At 42.3% G+C, this 19,221-nt stretch overlaps 1 protein-coding gene across 1 annotated transcript in view; it reads right to left on the reverse strand.

The window, feature by feature from the left end:
• Positions 1-1,294: 1,294 nt before the first annotated feature.
• THSD1 (thrombospondin type 1 domain containing 1) overlaps positions 1,295-19,221 on the reverse strand; it is a 37,047-nt gene continuing 19,120 nt past the window's right edge. The window contains exons 4-6 of the mRNA XM_030564093.1: positions 18,139-19,101; positions 10,491-10,649; positions 1,295-4,926 (exon numbers count right to left, since the gene is read on the reverse strand). Coding sequence (XP_030419953.1) covers positions 3,530-4,926; positions 10,491-10,649; positions 18,139-19,101 — 2,519 coding nt within the window. The 3' untranslated portion in view covers positions 1,295-3,529. The remainder of the gene's footprint in view (positions 4,927-10,490; positions 10,650-18,138; positions 19,102-19,221) is intronic.

The following is a 19,221-nucleotide window of genomic DNA, read 5'->3' on the forward strand; positions in this document are numbered from 1 at the left end:
TATTATATTATGGTCACTATTTCCAAGCAGTCCTGTTAGTATTACCTCTTGAACCAGACCCTGCACGCCACTCAGGACTAAATTGAGAATTGCCTCTCCACTTGTGGGTTCCCGTACCAGCTGCTCAAGAAGCAGTCATTTAAAGTATTGCAAAATTTTGTCTCTGCATTTCGTCCTGGGGTGACATTCCCAGTCAATATGGGGATAATTGAAATCCCCCACTATTGTTGAGTTCTTTATTTTCATAGCCTCTCTAATCTCCCTTAGAATGTCATTGTCACTATCTCTGTCCTGTTCAGGTGGTTGATAATAGATCCCTAATGTTATATTCTTATTAGAGCGTGAAATTACTATCCAGAGAGAGTCTATGGAACATGTGAATTCACTTAAGATTTTTACTTCATTTGATTCTACAAATCCTTTCACATATCGTGCCACTCCCCAGCCCACACAACCTGTTCTGTCTTTCCGATATATTTTGTACCTCGGAATGATTGTGTCCCATTGATTGTCCTCACTCCACCAGGTTTCTGTGATGCCTGTTATATCAATATCCTCCTTTAACACAAGGCACTCTAGTTCACACATCTTATTTTTTAGATTTCTAGCATTTGTGTACAAGCACTTTAAAAACTTGTCCTTGTTTATTTGTCTGCCCTTTTCTGATGTGTTGGATTCTTTTTCATAGGAATGTTTCTATAAAACCCCTACTTTATCCTCTTGCATCCTCTCTTCCTGACTAAAACCTAGAGAATCTCTATCAATAGACTCTCCTCTAAGAGAAGTCTCTGTCCGATCCACGTGCTCCTCTGCAGCAGTCGGCTTTCCCCCATCTCTTAGTTTAAAAACTGCTCCGCAACCTTTTTAATGTTAAGTGCCAGCAATTTGGTTCTACTTTGGTTTAGATGGAGCCTATCCCTCCTGTATAGGCTCCGCCTCTCCCAAAAGTTTCCCCAGTTCCTAATAAAACTAAATTCCTCCTCTCTACACCATCGTCTCATCCATGCATTGAGACTCTGAAGCTCTGCCTGCCTACCTGGCCCTGCGCATGGAACTGGGAGCATTTCTGAGAATGCCACCATGGAGGTCCTGGATTTCAGTCTCTTCCCTAGCAGCCTAAATTTGGCCTCCAGAACATCTCTCCTACCCTTCCCTATGTCATTGGCACCTACATGTACCACAACCACGAGCTCCTCCCCAGCACTACACATAAGTCTGTCCAGATGCCTCGAGAGATCCACAACCTTTGCACCAGGCAGGCAAGTCACCATACGATTCTCCCGGTCATCACAAACCCAGCTATCTACGTTTCTAATGATCAAATCTCCCATAACTAACACCAGTGGGGCTCTATGAAGGTGTAGGATCTGCCTGCACATTGTAAATTGCAGGATCTGAGCCTGTATTTGGAATATTGAGCATTTCCAAATTTAGCTTTTCACTGGAATGTGGATTACTGGTTACCAGGGGAGGAGCTGTGAAAGGGAAGCCTGGCACTATGAGGACGGGGTAGTTTCTCTCCCCTACCCCAAACCCTCCCTTCTCGGTCCCCATCTGAGGCTTCTTTTATTTTCTTTGTTTCCTCCATTAATGTATTCCTTCCACCTGTTTTCTCTATACCTTAAAGAGTCGGTTATTCCAATAAATGGCTGGAGTAAAGAACCTGAGGCAAACTGGCCTGCCTGCCACTCTTTGCATCTCCTTTGTGTGCAGTGACTTTGCTAAAAGCGTTGAACAAGTGCAGCAGTGTCCAATTCCATTAGTTTAATATCCTCTGGTGAAAGAAACGTGCCTATGGAGAAAGTTCTCCAGGAATCAAGAGACATGGAAGAGTTCATTTCCTTTTTCCTTTTGTTTGCAAAGTATATCTTAATTAAATAGGCATTTTGTTCCACTGGTTTTGTTCATGATTTATTTGTATCTTGCTGTAGTATCTGTCAACTTGTTTAAGCAAAAATAAAAATACAACATTTGATAAAGGGAAAGAGCATTACAATGAAGGAGAGAAGGTAAGAGGTCTTTCACTGGCTTCTACGGGTTGGTAGAATACTGCAATAACAGTTTTAGCAGTACTCAAATTTGTTAATGAATTTTTCTTGACCACACTAGCAGACCTCATCTGTTCATTTTCTACAGGGCTTTTCTGTTCTTTTCCACACAATTGTGCAATCTCAAGCTTTCCTGGCACCAATAGTATCAGAAATCAAATTTTGAAGTCTTGTATGTGACGAATCACAAAAAACAAATTGTAAACAAATATTCACTCCAGAATTGTTCATGCTCTCCTCATCTAATCAGGAAACAGGAAAAGCACCACATGACTTATCTGACCAGTTGCAAACAATTAACACAGTTCAATAATGTGATGGGGTGTGTCAATGCTGCACTGGCCAAGCAGGGGTTAACCAGTCACTTTTGGCACAAGAGGCCAGGCCCTCTCACCTCTACTGCACATGCTCCAGTTGGAGGGAGCAGATAAAAGGGAACAGCTCACTCCAGTCCTGGCTGGCGGAGGAGGAAGACGGACATGGGTTGCCAGCTCCCGCTGAGGTACCACCAGCCTTCCAGATTACAGAAGTGAGTCTCCCTGACTACATGATGAGGGATCCCCATCTATGAAGGCCGATGGAGATGCCAAGCCTCTGCCCGGGAGGACAAGCCGAAAGTGGACTTAGATGTAGGAAGTGACTAAGGGAATATACTGGAAGCTGATACTTGACTCCTAAAGAGGACGATTATAGGCTCCAGAGGGCCCTGGGTCGGAACCTGGTAGAGCAGGGTGGGCTCAGCACTGGCAGGTGGCTATTACCGCTGGAGACCCCAGCTATAGACTGGTTACTCTGCCCCACCCAAGGGGCCGAAGCCTTGTTTGTGATTGTTTGCCCCAGCCAGGAAGCTCAGGCCTATAAACAGTTCGTCTGTTCAGCCCCTCCCTGTGGGCCAGAGTCCCTGATTGTGTTTGTTTGGCCCAGCTGAGAGTCCTGATGACTGTATGGTGGAGTGTATCAACCCCACACTGAGCAAGCGGGGAACTCAACGGATGCGCAGAACCCCATGACAAATAGTGAATTTTAAAGATATGCTGAAAACTGTTCACAACCTAGGTTAAAAAAACTGAAACAATTAATTAAACAGTGTTGAACAGATGTTACAGGATATTGTGCTCTGCTAGTGGATGGTCCACAAGCAGAAAAAGAGGCTAAATTGACTGGATTCATGATTCAGTATAAATTATTAATTGAGCACTGCTCTTTTCAGTGCTCTATAGAATAAAATCTGTCTGATTTTCTCTGTGTCACAATATCATTTCCATTTGCTTTCCCAGGATATGTATGTGTATTAGACAAAACAATAACATCAAAGCCCTTTCTATTAATTAAAAAAAAATGCATGCTCACAAGTCAGGCCATAGGATTTCCCTCCTGCTGCAAACAGCTGGAACCTGGTTTCCATTATTGCTTTTATTATAAACCACAGGTTCTGCAGCTCTTCTCTCACACCCCCACCCTACAGTGTTGCAATGAGTCATTCAGATCACCAGTTTCTCAACACTTAAAGTACTTGTTTCATCATCTTCATTTGAACCAAAATATCCAGGCAGGTCAATCATCCATTGCTCTGATTCTGTTAAGCCAAAATAATTATTATCGTAAAAGGCAAATTCAGGGTCTGTGGGGAAGCTCTGGCATTTGTCCTTTCTGTACTGGACAGAGCTTAGAGCACTGCCTTGCTGGTAATTATCTTTCAGAGTTGAGATGGGTTCTTTCCTCAAAGCCCCTCGATGATTTGGTGAAGAGCCCCTCCTGTTTCTGTTTGGCTCTGGTTTGTCAGCTCCTGCTACTTGGCTTGCACGCTGATGGTCACTGATCATATCTGGCCTCCTCACTGGAGGGCCCCCTTTGTGGCGGTGTTTTGTGCCATAGCTCAGGGGTTCACCAGTTAACAGAGTGCAATGAGACTGGTTGAACTTTTCAGAACTTGGATCATCATCTTTACAAGTCGGCTGGGACTTGTCTTCCAGTGCCTGACCCCACGTTCTGGTCCTGGCACTATAAAGAGGAATCTGCCGTGAGGTAAGAGTGGACATGCTACGTTCTCTATAGGGCCTGACCTTTTTAGTTTCATGGAAACTGGCTGTTCTTCTGAACTGTGGGTTTCTGTGACAACCTCTCTCTAACGGCTCCCCTTTGTTATCTTGGTATTTCAGGTGAGCTCGTCTAATGAGGGTCTGACTAGGACTTATTACAGGATTGGCCTGTGACAGTACAGAGTCCATCTTAGAATTAGATTTTTCCCTAGAGAATTTGAGATGACTGACTGGCTGATCCAGAAATGGAGATTTGATCCTGAATTTGTGTGCAGCAGCCTCCTCCTGGTTTTCTGTGCCCAGGGGAAGCACAGTCGTGGCATCAATAATGGTGTCAGTCAGAGGCGTCTGAGATACGTGATACACCTTTGTGGTTTCAGTCAGGCCTTTCTTCTTCATCTCTTTCAACTGCTGCTGCGCAAGGCGATAGCTGAAAATTGGAGGGATTATTTTTTGAGCATTTGACTGAAAATTGTCACTGACAGAGGTGTCCTCTTCTTGAGCAAACTGAAGGCTCCTCCGGCAGGTCAAAGGTATGTTAACAGGCTCTCCGGCATGCGCTTGAGGCACTTCGCTATCCTCGGAAAAGCTCTCCTGCTGTGTGCCGGCTTGACAGATGTTCTCTTCATCGGAGTTCTTGTGGAAGCTGGGCGAATGGGCAGAGTTATAGCGCACCGAGGTGCTGCACTTCTGAGCTCTGCAGAGCTTCCTCCACAGGGTGATGAGAACAGTGGCTAGGATTATGAACAAGCACAAGGAGATGCCAGTGATGGTGACTATATTATTAGCTTTCTGGTCTTCTTGGTGCTGTATAGAAGGAGGGGTGGTAGGCTTTATAACTGTAACAAAGAGTGAACACATTGTTATCAAAGTTGCATTTTGATTGGACATTTGGAGTTTTAGATAAGATATTTTACAATTAAGAAAAAGAAAATCAATTAATAAAGTACATTAAATTGTCTGCTTGCCAGCATGTCCTTAGCTCACATTCGTCTTCGTCAGATAAAAGAGGATAAACCTTGATTTGCAGCAGCAAATCCACCTACTTTATATTGAGGTCCCTGCAGACCTGTCTACCTCTTAAACTTCATTTGCTACCTACTTTTGCTAGTCTCACCTCTTTTCATGATGCCAGATCGGGGGAGGTCCCGGAGACTGGAAAAAGACTAATGTAGTGCCCATCTTTAAAAAAGGGAAGAAGGAGGATCCGGGGAACTACAGGCCAGTCAGCCTCACCTCAGTCCCTGGAAAAATCATGGAGCAGGTCCTCAAGGAATCAATTCTGAAGCACTTAGAGGAGAGGAAAGTGATCAGGAACAGTCAGCATGGATTCACCAAGGGCAAGTGATGCCTGACTAACCTAATTGCTTTCTATGAGGAGATAACTGGCTCTATGGATGAGGGGAAAGCAGTGAATGTGTTACTCCTTGACTTTAGCAAAGCTTTTGATACGGTCTCCCACAGTATTCTTGCCAGCAAGTTAAAGAAGAATGGGCTGGATGAATGGACTATAAGGTGTATAGAAAGCTGGCTAGTTCGTCGGGCTCAATGGGTAGTGATCAATGGCTCCATGTCTAGCTGGCAGCTAGTTTCAAGCAGAGTGCCCCAAGGGTCAGTCCTGGGGCTGGTTTTGTTCAATATCTTCATTAGTGATCTGGAGGATGGCGTGGACTGCACTCTCAGCAAGTTTGCAGACAACACTAAACTGGGAGGAGTGGTAGATACGCTAGAGGGTAGGGATAGGATACAGAGGGACCTAGACAAATCAGAGGATTGGGCCAAAAGAAACCTGATGAGGTTCAACAAGGACAAGTGCAGAGTCCTGCACTTAGGATGGAAGAATCCCATTCACTGTTACAGACTAGGGACCGAATGGCTAGGAAGCAGTTCTGCAGAAGAGGACCTAGGAGTTACAGTGGACAAGAAGCTGAATATGAGTTAACAGTGTGCCCTTGTTGCCAAGAAGGCTAACGGCATTTTGGGCTGTATAAGTAGGGGCACTGCCAGCAGATCGAGAGACGTGATCATTCCCCTTTATTCGACATTGGTGAGGCCTCATCTGGAGTACTGTGTCCAGCTTTGGGCCCCACACTACAAGAAGGATGTGGAAAAATTGGAAAGAGTCCAGTGGAGGGCAACAAAAATGATTGGGGGCTGGAGCACATGACTTGTGAGGAGAGGCTGAGGGAACTGGGATTGTTTAGCCTGCAGAAGAGAAGAATGAGGGGGGATTTGATAGTGGCTTTCAACTACCTGAAAGGGGGTTCCAAAGAGGATGGATCTAGAAGGTTCTCAGTGGTACTGGATGACAGAACAAGGAGTAATGGTCTCAAGTTGCAGTGGGGGAGATTTAGGTTGGATATTAGGAAAAACTTTTTCACTAGGAGGGTGGTGAAGCACTGGAATGGGTTACCTAGGGAGGTTGTGGAATCTCCTTCCTTAGAGGTTTTTAAGGTCAGGCTTGACAAAGCCCTGGCTGGGATGATTTAGTTGGGAATTGGTCCTGCTTTGAGCAGGGGGTTGGACTAGATGACCTCCTGAGGTCCCTTCCAACCCTTATATTCTATGATGCTATGAATATTTTATACACCTGACCCTAATGGCTTTTGGTAGGTTTGAGTTTTGCAAATCCAGTGGGAAGCTTTTTGCAAGAGTTGGTAGGGTTTCTATGAAAAGAGCAAGCACATAGAGGCAGTGTGACCAGGTGGAGGGGGTGTCAGGCTCTGCCACTGGTCTTCTAGCTGACCTCGGACAAGTCACGTCACTGCCAGTGCCTCAGTTTCCCCATCCATAAAATAGGGATAGAGATACTTGCCCTTTTTGGAACAGCACTTGGAAATTTACAGATGAAAAGTGCTATCAAGGAGTTAACAATTTGTTATTGGAATTGATATATTAGGTCAGCCTAGTGGTTAGGTCAACCCATCAATTAAAATATTTTTTAACTGATTTTAGGGTTTGTGAAAGGTATTTGTTCTCCTTGTGCCAGGCAGATCCCTGATGTGAAAGGTAAGTGGCTTGAGAGCCCTGAGGTCTGGAGAGAAAATGGACAGCATAAGCAGTGGCAGCACAAGTTTCCCCACGTTGCCCTGAAAATGTTTCTCCAACTCTCACCCAACGTTACACCTCTGAGAGTCAGACAACGGAGTATTCTCCATGCCCATTCAGTTCTGGGCTAAGAAGGGGTCTTGAGGTTTTTGGTATTGGTATTTGTTTGTTATGAACTGGAGAGGGACTTTCAAGAGAAATCATGGTAACAATACTTTGCACAGCTATAGTGCATGTTATGAGGATCTCAAAGCTTTTACAAACATTAATTAAGCCTCACAGCACACCAGGACAAGTATCATACCCATGTTACCAAAGAATAAATCAAGGTGCAGAGAGATTGAGTGATTTTGCCCAAGGTCACCAGCAAATCAATCATAGTCATAGAACCCTGAAATCTTGGCTCTGAATCTACTTTTCTAGCCATTAGACAATACTCCTTTTCTAATTTTTATTTATCTTAGCTTTTTATTTAATGTCTGTTACTATGGTGTCCAAACACTAATTTCTTATAGGCCACTAAACAGTTTTCTGATGGTAGTTATGTTCCATTGCTACTGCCCAGACCTGGATATAAATCAGTGATCTAAAAGTGAAAGGCTCAGGCATCCCTTTACCAGTCCCTCATCCCATCCAGTATCCACTCTATACATTTACATGTATGTTATGGAGTGTCCACCATATACATTCCCAGAATGCTTTTCAGTGTTCCACAATGACTGCTCAGCTAACTGCAGTGTACACGAAGAATTCACAGCCGCAGTCACCAAACCACATGTATACTGCAGAATTCAGGAACAGACTTTTTCCTTCCCACGCCCTTTGTAAAATGCCACCTTGATAATCAGCTTGTTATTTATAACATATTTTTGGCTCAATAGATCCATATGAAATGCAACTGCAGTGTGGCATGTCACTCATTCAGGAAGTCTGGTAGTTCATTTTAATAGATAACACATACATTCATTTCCAGAGTAATGTTAAAAAAGCTGCACTCAGTTGGTCACTAAGAGGCTCGCTGTCCAAGCAGCACTACAAAATTCTTAGAGTCACATGGTGGGAGGTGTGGGGAAAGATGATGTCATCAGAAGAGAAACAAGACCAGAATTTGGTCAAGTGTTGCTGTGACTGTGATTGAAACCCATGGAGTTACTTCAGATTTATATCGAAGAGATCTGAATGTTTTAGTTATTCATTTTTCCTTCTCTCTTTATTTTCTTTTCTCACTTCTGCTTGTTGATCTTTTTTATTTATTTCTACTTCTCCTCTTCAGCCCTTCCACCAGGGTTCCAACCCTCTGTGCTGGCTTCTGTTACTCAGCCACTTGCTCCATCTACTGGACTAAAGAATACAAATATAATAATGCTGAAACAGACTCTCCTAGACGGACCAGAGACACAGCAGAGGACAGTCTGACACTATTATTTACAGCATAAGGTCAGCAGTACTCAGAGCTGGAGCACAATGTGAAAACATTTTTTAAATTCTATACAAGATTAAATAATTCAGGCATAATTCTGTAGTGGCATAAATCTGACTTTGGTGCACGATGATCAGAAAACAGGTGTAAGGGTAACTGGGCAGGGAGACAGTAAGCCTGTGTAACTTGCACAGCTGAGACTTTCTATGGGTATGCAAAATGGGTGCACATTGATTTATACACAGAAGTGAAGAGTGTAGCAGGAACAATGTTTCAGTGTTGATAAATGCAAAGTAATGCACATTAAAAACATAATCCCAACTATACATATAAAACGATGGGGGCTAAATTAGCTGTTACCACTCAAGAAAGAGATCTTGGAGTCATTGTGGATAGTTCCCTGAAAATATCCACTCAACGTGCAGTGGCAGACAAAAAAGCAAACAGAATGTTGGGAATCATTCAGATAGGGATAGATAATAAGACAGAAAATATCATATTGCCTCTATATAAATCCAGGATACATCCACATCTTGACTATTGCGTGCAGATGCGGTCACCCCATCTCAAAAAAAGATATATTGGAATTGGAAAAGGTTCAAAAAAGGGGCAACAAAAATTATTAGGGGTATGAAATGGCTACCACATGAGGAGAGATTAATAAAAATGAGACTTTCCAGCCTGGAAAAGAGATGACTGAGGGGGAATATGATAGAGGTCTACAAAATCATGACTGGTGTGGAGAAAGTAAATAAGGAAGTGTTATTTACTCCTTCTAATAACACAAGAACTAGGAGTCACCAAATGACATTAACAGGCAGCAGGTTTAAAACAAACAAAAGGAAGTATTTCTTCACACAACGCACAGTCAACCTGTGGAACTCTTTGACAGAGGATGTTGTGAAGGCCAAGACTATAACAGGGTTCAAAAAAGAACTAGATAAGTTCATGGAGGATAGATCCATCAATGGCTATTAGCCAGGGTGGACAGGGATGGTGTCCCTAGCCTCTGTTTGCCAGAAGCTGGGAATGGGCAACAGGAGATAGATAAGTTGATGATTATCTGTCTGTTCATTCCCTCTGGGGCACCTGGCATTGGCCACTGTTGGAAGACAGGATACTGGGCTAGATGGACCTTTGGTCAGATCCAGTATTATGTTCTAAGGGAAGTGTAGCAGAAGACTGTTACACTTGGGAGAGTGGGAGTCAATAATGTGGGTTTGCAGGCCCAGATAAAAATGCTAAGGGCTGATAGACAGGAAGTACTCAGCATCCGACAGCACCAGACCCCATGTGGCTATACATATGGTTAATATATTCTCAACCTGTTCCACACAAACGTCCAGTTTTATAGTATTTGAAATACATTTTCATTATTGGCAGTATATTTTTCATATATATTTTGAAATACATTAAAAATGTCTCTCTGTTCAGAAGCTAGTGATAAAGCCGGACTGTCTGTGTGACTTTTTACTGGCTTCCTTTGTGTGAGCAACTGTGACAGACTGAGCCAGCCCAGATTCATCCCTATTGTGACCAGTGACCTCTCCCCCAGCCCATCCCCGTACTCCCTTCCTTGCTGGCAGATGTGATGCCAACGTGGAATCCACCTCCATGGTATAAGTGTCACTGGACTAGTCATGCTGCCTATATCTCTCTATCCCCAGCAAACACACAGATGGACACTACTGCATGGGTTTCCATCAGCCAGTTGGTGGAATTAACTCCGGGGATCCTGGCCACAATGTAGTCAGTGGGAGTTTTCCATTGACCTGAATGTGGCCAGGATTTCATCCTCAGTGAATAAGAAGTCACAAAGACTGGTTTAAATGCTTTAGTTTCTCAAACCTATTATAATAACATGCATTTTGTTTTCTCCAGAGAAAGCAGACACACATCAAGGAGAAAAGCTTTAAAGAAAGCAGGACCACATACTAGAACATTCCTCTAGAGAGCACAGCGAAGTCTCTTTTCGTGTCCCAACACAGCCTGGTTTTGCTGGCAGTGATGTGAGACATTCTCTGTGTCGCTCACGGATACCATCCCCACAGGTCACACTGCAAGGACTCCAGGGCTGCCACAGACTCCATGTTTCTGTGGATACATGAAATCATAGCAATAAGGAATGCAGCCAGACTCATTTCATCTTACAGCAAAGCTTTCAACTATTCCTCCTTTATATAAAAACTACGCCTCTACCCCGATATAAAACAACCTGATATAACACGAATTCGGATAACACGGTAAAGCAGTGCTCTGGGGGGATGGGGCTGTGTGTTCTGGCGGAGCAAAGCAAGTTCGATATAACACGGTTTCACCTATAATGCGGTAAGATTTTTTGGATCTTGAGGAAAGTGTTATATCCGGTAGAGTTGTAATCAACCCCAACTCTGCAATTATAACACTGCAAAGCAAATAGCTACTGAGACCTGTGCCTGCTCCCATTGGATCAAGGGCAATGCTTCCATCGCCTCCAATGGCAGCAGGATTGCACTTACAGTCTGTTAACTAAGGTCTTAGCAGTTTAGGCATTTATAGGGCCCAATTCCTATCTTGTGTATGCTGGTTTTACATTAGCATTACTATTGATTTCAGTGGGGTTACCCCGATTTATACTGCTGGGAGAGGAGGCTGAGGCCCAAAGAGATTATTGAAAAAGCAGTGTTGGTTTCTCTCCTATTATCTTCATAGCACACAAATTCTGTTATTGAGCCACTAGTTTAACAGTTTTTTAGAGGTCCTAATCGTTTATTGTTTCCGGGGGCTCTCAATAAGGAGTTTTACGATGAAAATTTAAGATTTTTTTTAAGGGGGCAGGGTTCAATGCATTTTCATTATTTTAAATGCAACAAAAGCAGTTTTTTGTTTGAATTTCAAGAGCCTCTAGCTGTGTTCATAACTCAAACTTTACAGCATTGAGAATCCAGAAGCTGAAAGTTACCATGCCTGCCAACTTTTGAATGCTATAAATAACATTTTGAAAGAAAAATAGAACCACACCCTTAAACTCCATTACCCTTAAAATTCATTAGACCTGGTGTGATTATTTTGGAGAGACAGAACAATGTGTGATAGATATCTTGGAATTGTCCCTATTAAATATTATTAGTTAGCTTATAGGAACTGATTTGAAATGGAGCAGAAACAAAACCATTACACTATTTTCGTTATCTAGGAGGGGTAAAATGCAAAAAGTAAAACCACATAAATGATGGAAAAGTACATTTTTTTAAATTCTCTCTAATAATTATGGTGTTGCTATTACTAATACAGGTCATGAAATTTGTTTTTAATTACATGATTCTTAATCTGATAGTGTCCCTGTGACTTTTGCTTTAACCCCAACTTATGAACTATTTACATAAATCTAAAGAATTAAAGATTGTGGTTGTATGACAGAGATGGAAGTTATGGTACATTAGGTGTGGTATTGTTCATGCTGCGTTATTACTTGAAAAAGACGAAGGGGAAAAATGCAACTGTATTTAAATATGAGGATTTTAACTGCTTTGGGTCCCAATCCTGCAAATACTTGCAAACATGCCAACACCAGTAAATTTACACAGGTGAGTAGTCCTATTGAACTCATGGGATAACTTTCATGCTTGAAGTTACTCACATGCAAAATGATTGCAGGATTGGAGCCTTAGGTTATCAGTTTACCATCTCTTATGAGCCTCTGTGACAAGTGTGTCACGCATGTGTGTTAGATACACCTTGGTTTTACCCCTGTTAATCTCATTCAGATATAGGATCAGATACTGCAAGGTGTTGAGCTCCCCAGTTGTTGTTCACTTTAGTAGGAGATGAGGGTTCTGGGCAGATCACATGATCAGGTTCAGAGACTAAATAAAATACTCACAATTTAAATAAAAGGTATTTTCTAATCTCAGGCCTGTCCTGTGAGGTACCAATTTGCCTCATCTCTGCAATGACTTCAGTAGGAGTTGAAAGCACACAACTCCTTACAGAAGATACTTGGGTCTGAATCACAAAAGGACTGGGGTATTGCAATGCTGTACTTCACAACACTCTACTTTTAGGCACCTAGAAAATCATAGGAAACCCAAAGTAATCTGAAAAACCTGAGTTAGGTTCCCAGTATAATGAACTGGGAGAGACAGATATCTATCTCATAGAGCTGGAAGGGAGCCCAAAAGGTCATTGAGTCTAGCCCACTGCCTTCACCAGCAGGACCAAGTACTGATTTCCCTCAGATCCCTAAGTGGCCCCCTCAATGATTGAACTCAATATATATATATATATATATATATGAAGAATTTTGATTTTCACATTCACATTCCAAGACACCTTGGAATACAATCCACAAAAGCCAGCATGCGAGGCAAGGAGCTGCCTATGGTAGCTAACAGGAAATGCTGACAAGATGAGTGTCTCCTAAACCCCTCACCTCTCATGGAGTTAGATGCCTAATTCCAGGCACCTATTTCTGCTGGCAATTCCCAGGCAGGAAGCCCTCTCCTGAAGTCAGGTGGGTTTGGTATCTAAGCTGCTGTTTGTCAGAACAAGTGAGGTGCCTGCCTCATGCCACACAAGATGGCTTGAGGAGGTGGTGGTACTGGTACCACCTGCTTTCTGCCCAATGGTGAGCACCCTCACCTGGGATGTGGAAGACACAGGTTCAATTCTCCCTCTGTCTGAGGAGGAGAACACTTTTGAACAGAGACCTTCCTCCATCTCTCAGGAACCTTCTCTAACCACTGAGCTAGGGGCTATTCTGATGTCAGGCCCCCTTCAGTCTCACCTGTTGAAGCTCTTCCATTGTATGTGAATGCTTAAACAGGCATTGGGCCAGAGACAAAGAGTCTAGAGTCTTGTGGATACGGAACTCACCTAGGAGGGGGAAGCCTGCAACAGCCACACCACCCTCCCTCCAATGACTAATTAATCATTTATCCAAAGTGGAACAGCCTCAACAGGAGAGATTGAGGGATCCTCCCCTCACAGAACTGTCCCACAGCTCAGTGGTTAAAGCACTCTTGTGGGAGACCTCTATGCAAATCATTTCTTCCCCACAAGCAGAGGGAGGAATTGAACTTCTATCTCTCATAACCAGGCTGAGTGCTCTAATCAGTGGGCTAAAAGTTTCAAGGTGGGGCAGCACTGGCACCACCATCTTTTCCAGCCAGATTTTGAATGGGACCTGTCTACCAGATTGAGTGCTATGAGTGAAATAGTTGGAGGAATACCTATCTTTCCCCCAACTTATGAATCACTCTGGGGCTTAGACATGAAATATGCGTACACACACCTACAGTGGGGCAGCTGTACACATGAACAGAGGTAGAAATGTAGGCAGTAGGGAACTTTTACAGCAGAAATTTAGGAACCAAGTGAGTTAAGCACCTACAGGTTAGGTAGCAGCCTACTGGGAGCTTTGTGAATTGCAGTGAAGCCTAAAATCAGGGCTTATGCACCTGAGTCTGGGGTTCAGGCTCCAAAGTACCTTTGTGGCTCTGGGCCTAAGCACCTTGCAGGTTTGGAGCTCATAATAATCAAAAGTCTCTCATGGGAGGAAATTACCCAGCTTCTGTGAAAGGTAACAGTTTAAGCTTCTGAATCTTTCTCTGCAATCTACTAGAATTTTAAAATATAAAAACAGGAAAAAATAAAATAAAGCACAGCTCATTTTTCTCCATGGACACAAAATCATTGAAGACAAATGGATCTAAAGAGCCAGGTGAAAATCTTTACTACAAGTGTAGAAGGCACAGACTGTAAACTAACTGTTACATATGAATTTTTAATGTAAAATTGGGGAGCCTATCAACATGCAGGTGTTTAACTGATGAGCTAGACAATTTGAAACACTGGCAATTCGGGAGTCATGAAAAACAAACACAAGTGAGTGACAGTGTTAACTGTTGATTTGTGTAGCATCTCTATCCAAGTGTGTGTGTTTCATTTTCACTTTGCAATGGGACATCTTAATATAGCATATTATCCAACAAAACAGTCAACTCAGATTAATTTTTTCCTCCAAAAGAACTCCTCTAAAAATTCCACATCCAGTGCTCTTGCAAAGTAATTGAAAGAAGTTAATGGCTGTCCATATTAGTATATCACATCAGATGTATAAAAATGTAACTGGAATATGGAGATTAAGAACCTGCTCCTTCTCTTATTGATGTAAATGGGAGCAGGATTGGGCCCTAAGAGACTTGAAAAGCAAACTTGAAAAGTTTGTAATAAGGGAGCAGCCTTGCACATAAGATGATCGCTTTTCTAATGCTGTCATATCTGGTTACTTTGAATCTATCTGCAAATTCTATTTTTATCCCAATTAAAACCACATCAGATAAATGTGTCAGATATGGATTCAGGTGTAAAACTACTTGGTTCTCAGATCTTCCTAGGGATTAGAACACTCACAGAATAAGGAGGTCTAACTAATATAATCTTACTTACACAGGGACCTGGTGGAACAAATTTTGACAGAACTTTATCTGTCTCATCCTTTCCCTAGATACTGCTCTTCTGCTCCCTTACCTTGGTAACTACTGCCCCTTCTTATGGTGGCTCTCCCCCTGTTCCCTTTCACCCTTCTTTGGTAGCAGCTGTACTCTCAAGGTGCTACTAACCACCTTCTCCTTACCCCTTTTTATTTCTAACTAAGAACACTAGGAATCAAAATTCAACCCAGATGTAAGAAAGCACAACTCTCATTGGGGTCAAAGGGAATTGCATGCACGCTGAATTTCATCCTCAGGTATATGGAGTGAAATTAAGACCAGTAAAGTCAAGAAAACCTTCCCAATTATGAGTGCTATTGATACTATTTTCGATTATTTTTATTAGAGGAAAGCCAAGAGAGTTTAAATGGGATCAGGACTAGAACATGGGATATTCTCTCCAGCAAATTGGTGCAAGCCTTGTTGCTTGGAACACTTAAAAGAATACTGGACAAAATACAGGAAAACATGGTGAAGAGAACAAACTTGCAGTGACCCAGGTGATGCATACAATGGCCTAAAAGGAATTTTGTATCTCACACTTCTATGGTATAGAGCCACACTAGATACATATATTAGCTGCATGATTTTACTAAAATCAGCAGAGAAGCAGTTAACATTGACATTTAAGCTGCTACCATTAAGCTTCAGAGTTAGCACCCCATTGAGATGAATGGTCAGAGTGGCCACACTGATCTGAGCTATTGTCTCACTGGCCTCTATCTGCAGGCTTAGAAAAACTGCACAGCATTGGTTCACATCTAAAAGGTTTATTTCACAATTTTAGAAAGGATAGACTTTTTTTTGGTAAACAAAAGCTGACATTGTTTAAAAATGGATGGGTCTGAGATGGGAGTACTGGAATGGTATTTCAGTGTGTTCAGGGTTCCCTAGAGACCTGTGTTTACTACTCAGAGGACGTGTGAGGCACTCTCTCTTCACAGGCATCACTAATGCTCTTGGGTGCCATAGCATAAGAAATGCATCCTGTGCCCTTCCACCCACAATGCAGCACAAGGTGACTTAATCTCCTTGGTATGGGGCCCAGGATCTCAAAGCCAGTTCTGTGCTCAAACTGCCCATTGGGCCAGAATCACAAAAGGATAAGAAGTTAATATTTTTATTTTGTAAGATGTAAAGGAAGAAATGGAGTAACACATCTGTCTTTACTTCACAAATGCAGTCTGTCATGGGATCAAGGTCTTTAGACACAACACAATTCCAAATTAGGCTGAAGCACAGCCAGATCATTCAGGAGCGAGGCTTCATGACAGAGTTCTGACTTGGAATGCCACTCCAGCTCATGCACAGGCAGCAAAGATTTCCATCTTTGTGCTGTCTTCAGACAGCTGCACCCTTTGCAGAATACTTTGTGCACCTAGAATGCTGCCATGGGCCTTTGAAATCCTGCAGACACAGCCACAAAGTCAGATGTGCTGCAGTCTAATTAATTTGAGGTTGACATTTTATTTACAGTTACACTGTGTAGGGTTGCTTTCATCTGCTCTGTACAAGTAACTTGTCAGTCACTTACATAAATCCTTTCTTCACATGTGTAGCCTGATTCTTTCTGCTGAAGTGCGTAATTACAGTACTATAGTGAAAGCAAAAGATACCAAGCAAATTGCAGGGAGTCATAACTTAAAGTGAATCCCACAAAATAAAACAGAAATAATGGGCACTGGAATGTATCTGTGTCATATTGTAGGTATCTGTCTGACTAGATACTTTACGGACCACAGCACTGTAGCATGCAAGCACCTAGGTAGGGTAAAGAAATATAAATAATCTTTCTCCTTCTTCCAGCTATAGAAGAATTGCCTTGAATAATGTATGAATTTCTAGATTTGTAAATGTTTTTTGTGTGTGTGTGTCAGAAAGAGTGTGAAGAGATTAGTGAGGGAAAGTGACGTTAACGAGATGAGTTTGCCATGCAGTGAGATTAGAAGTAATTTTCAGGCTATACATTGATAACTGAAAAAGTTAGTTGTTTTAAAACCTACAAAACAGAATGAAGTAAAACAGCATAGCATCAGACATTATAGCATTTCCTTATGTGACAAACACTTTACAAAGGACTGAAAATATAAAGCTTGTGTTAATTTTAGAGACTTACAATCTATGAGGAGCTCTAAAATTCTAGTTCTGTCACTTCCATGCACAAGAGAAGACAGAGGAAACATTCTTTCAAGAGACTATTACAATTAGGGATGGGCCAGAATCGGAAGCTCTAATCTAAAACACTTTGAATTTTGTGGGGAGTGATGGTTGTTGTCACACCCCTGGATTTGAATTTGACCTATGAATTTGGTTCCAGGTCAGGTCCAAAACTAGAAAGAGCTCATTTTCACATTGTGGATTAAGGTAATCAGAAACTGCAGAACAGCTCATGAAAATGGAGTGACGTCTGTCCCTGGGTTATCCTTGAACACAAATCCCACTCAAAACCCAATCCCCATCTAAACACCACCTCCTTAGCCAGTCTCTAGCTACAACCGCCCTCCATGAATCAGTAGTGATTTTGACACTCATCTCTCCTCTCTTCCTGTCCATGATAGATAGAGCAGATAATCTCTGCTACTGTGACCACTACCAAACCTGGGATTCCCATCTGCCGTTCCCAGTTGAAAGACTGCCAAAGAAACCTATGGGCTATGCACACAGGAGAGAATTCTTCCATTATGGCCAAATCCTGATCACATTAGCAAAACTCCCAGTAATTTCAAATGGGCGAGAAATTGGCCTCTGCCCGCTATAGCAGTTTCTCATGTAATTCTTTGTGATTATCAGATTTCAGTTCCTACTGGGACAAGATATCCAGATAATCCACTAGTCATGGCAGGTTTGGTCTTGTGGTTAGAGTACCACTAATGTAGTGGTGACATTAAACCACTGCAGTACCACCTTTATCAACCATCCTGGTGTTTCTGATCACACACAAACTAAACTTTATTCCATCAGCAGTTAATCATGACTTATTTTGTCTTGTGCTATGAGACTCAAAAACTGTAACTTCATCAATCCAAGTTATCATCCTTATTGACAATATAGAAGGATGGTCATTTTCCTACAGAGTTTCTAATTAAAGACAGAAAAATGTCAGTACAAACCTATATTCCTTCGGATCACCATACATTCCTTAACTCTTGGCGGTGATTGGCTTTGGCTTGAAATGTCAAAAAATTCAAAGCAATATTTATTTTTCCCCACGTCAAACAAAGTGCAGTTAAATTCTGTTCTGTTGCTCCCTGGGTGTAGGAAGTTTTCATCTAGCCATGTCGTTCTTTCACCAGGATGTCTGAGAGCTTCCTTGTACACAGCAACCTTCCCACTGATGGCAATGCATGGAGGGGAGACAGTAAACACCAGAATGGATGACTTGCACATCACTTCTGGTGCTACCACTAGTTTGTATCCAAATTTGTGGATGAGGTCTATGGGCCCTGTTGAGGCGATGACTGAGTTGGTTTCTAATGATTTCAGTAACACAGTGACATACACTTCTTGGTCAATAGGTGGACAGTCAAACTCCACCCACTGGGATCTAGAGAGAAAGATTCTTTTGCTAGTTCGCATTCCCAATGCCTCATCAGAGCTTAATCTTCCTAGTTCATACAGGCTGTTGGTGAATATCACGTCCAGTGAAACCACTGTCTCATTCATAGCACACAATTGTTTATTAGTGAAAAGTCCAACCTGAAGGGAACTCCTGAGCACCTCAGAGGTCCTGTTCAAGTCAATGTGAAATACAGGCCATTTCACATTTAGGAGGGTGCTCTCACCCCTCCAGTGAATTTCAGTGCCATTATCAATCTCAGAGATCATTCTGAACCAATAGTCCCCAGCACTCTTGAAATAGAAACATTCAAACCCTATCATCCCCCGTGACTGGCTTGGTGGAAGTTGTTTTTTCGCAATGGTCTGGCTGGTGCTGGCATCCAGCAGTAGGATGGATACATTCTTTGCTGTCACATTACCACTGACAAAGTACTGAAAATCAACAGACACCGTGTTGTTACTTAAGGCTACATGACCTGGTCGCTCCAAGAGGAGATAGTCCACTTCACCAAGAACTGAAAAAAAACAGTTTCACAAAATTGTTAATAAGCAAAAAGAAAAGTGAATAATACCCATTTCATGGATATTATGGACAATCAGCTGCTTTCAGAAGTGGTGCCCAACCCTTTCAAAGC

This window comes from Gopherus evgoodei, chromosome 1, assembly GCF_007399415.2.
Source record: "Gopherus evgoodei ecotype Sinaloan lineage chromosome 1, rGopEvg1_v1.p, whole genome shotgun sequence".
Lineage (NCBI taxonomy): Eukaryota > Metazoa > Chordata > Testudines > Testudinidae > Gopherus > Gopherus evgoodei.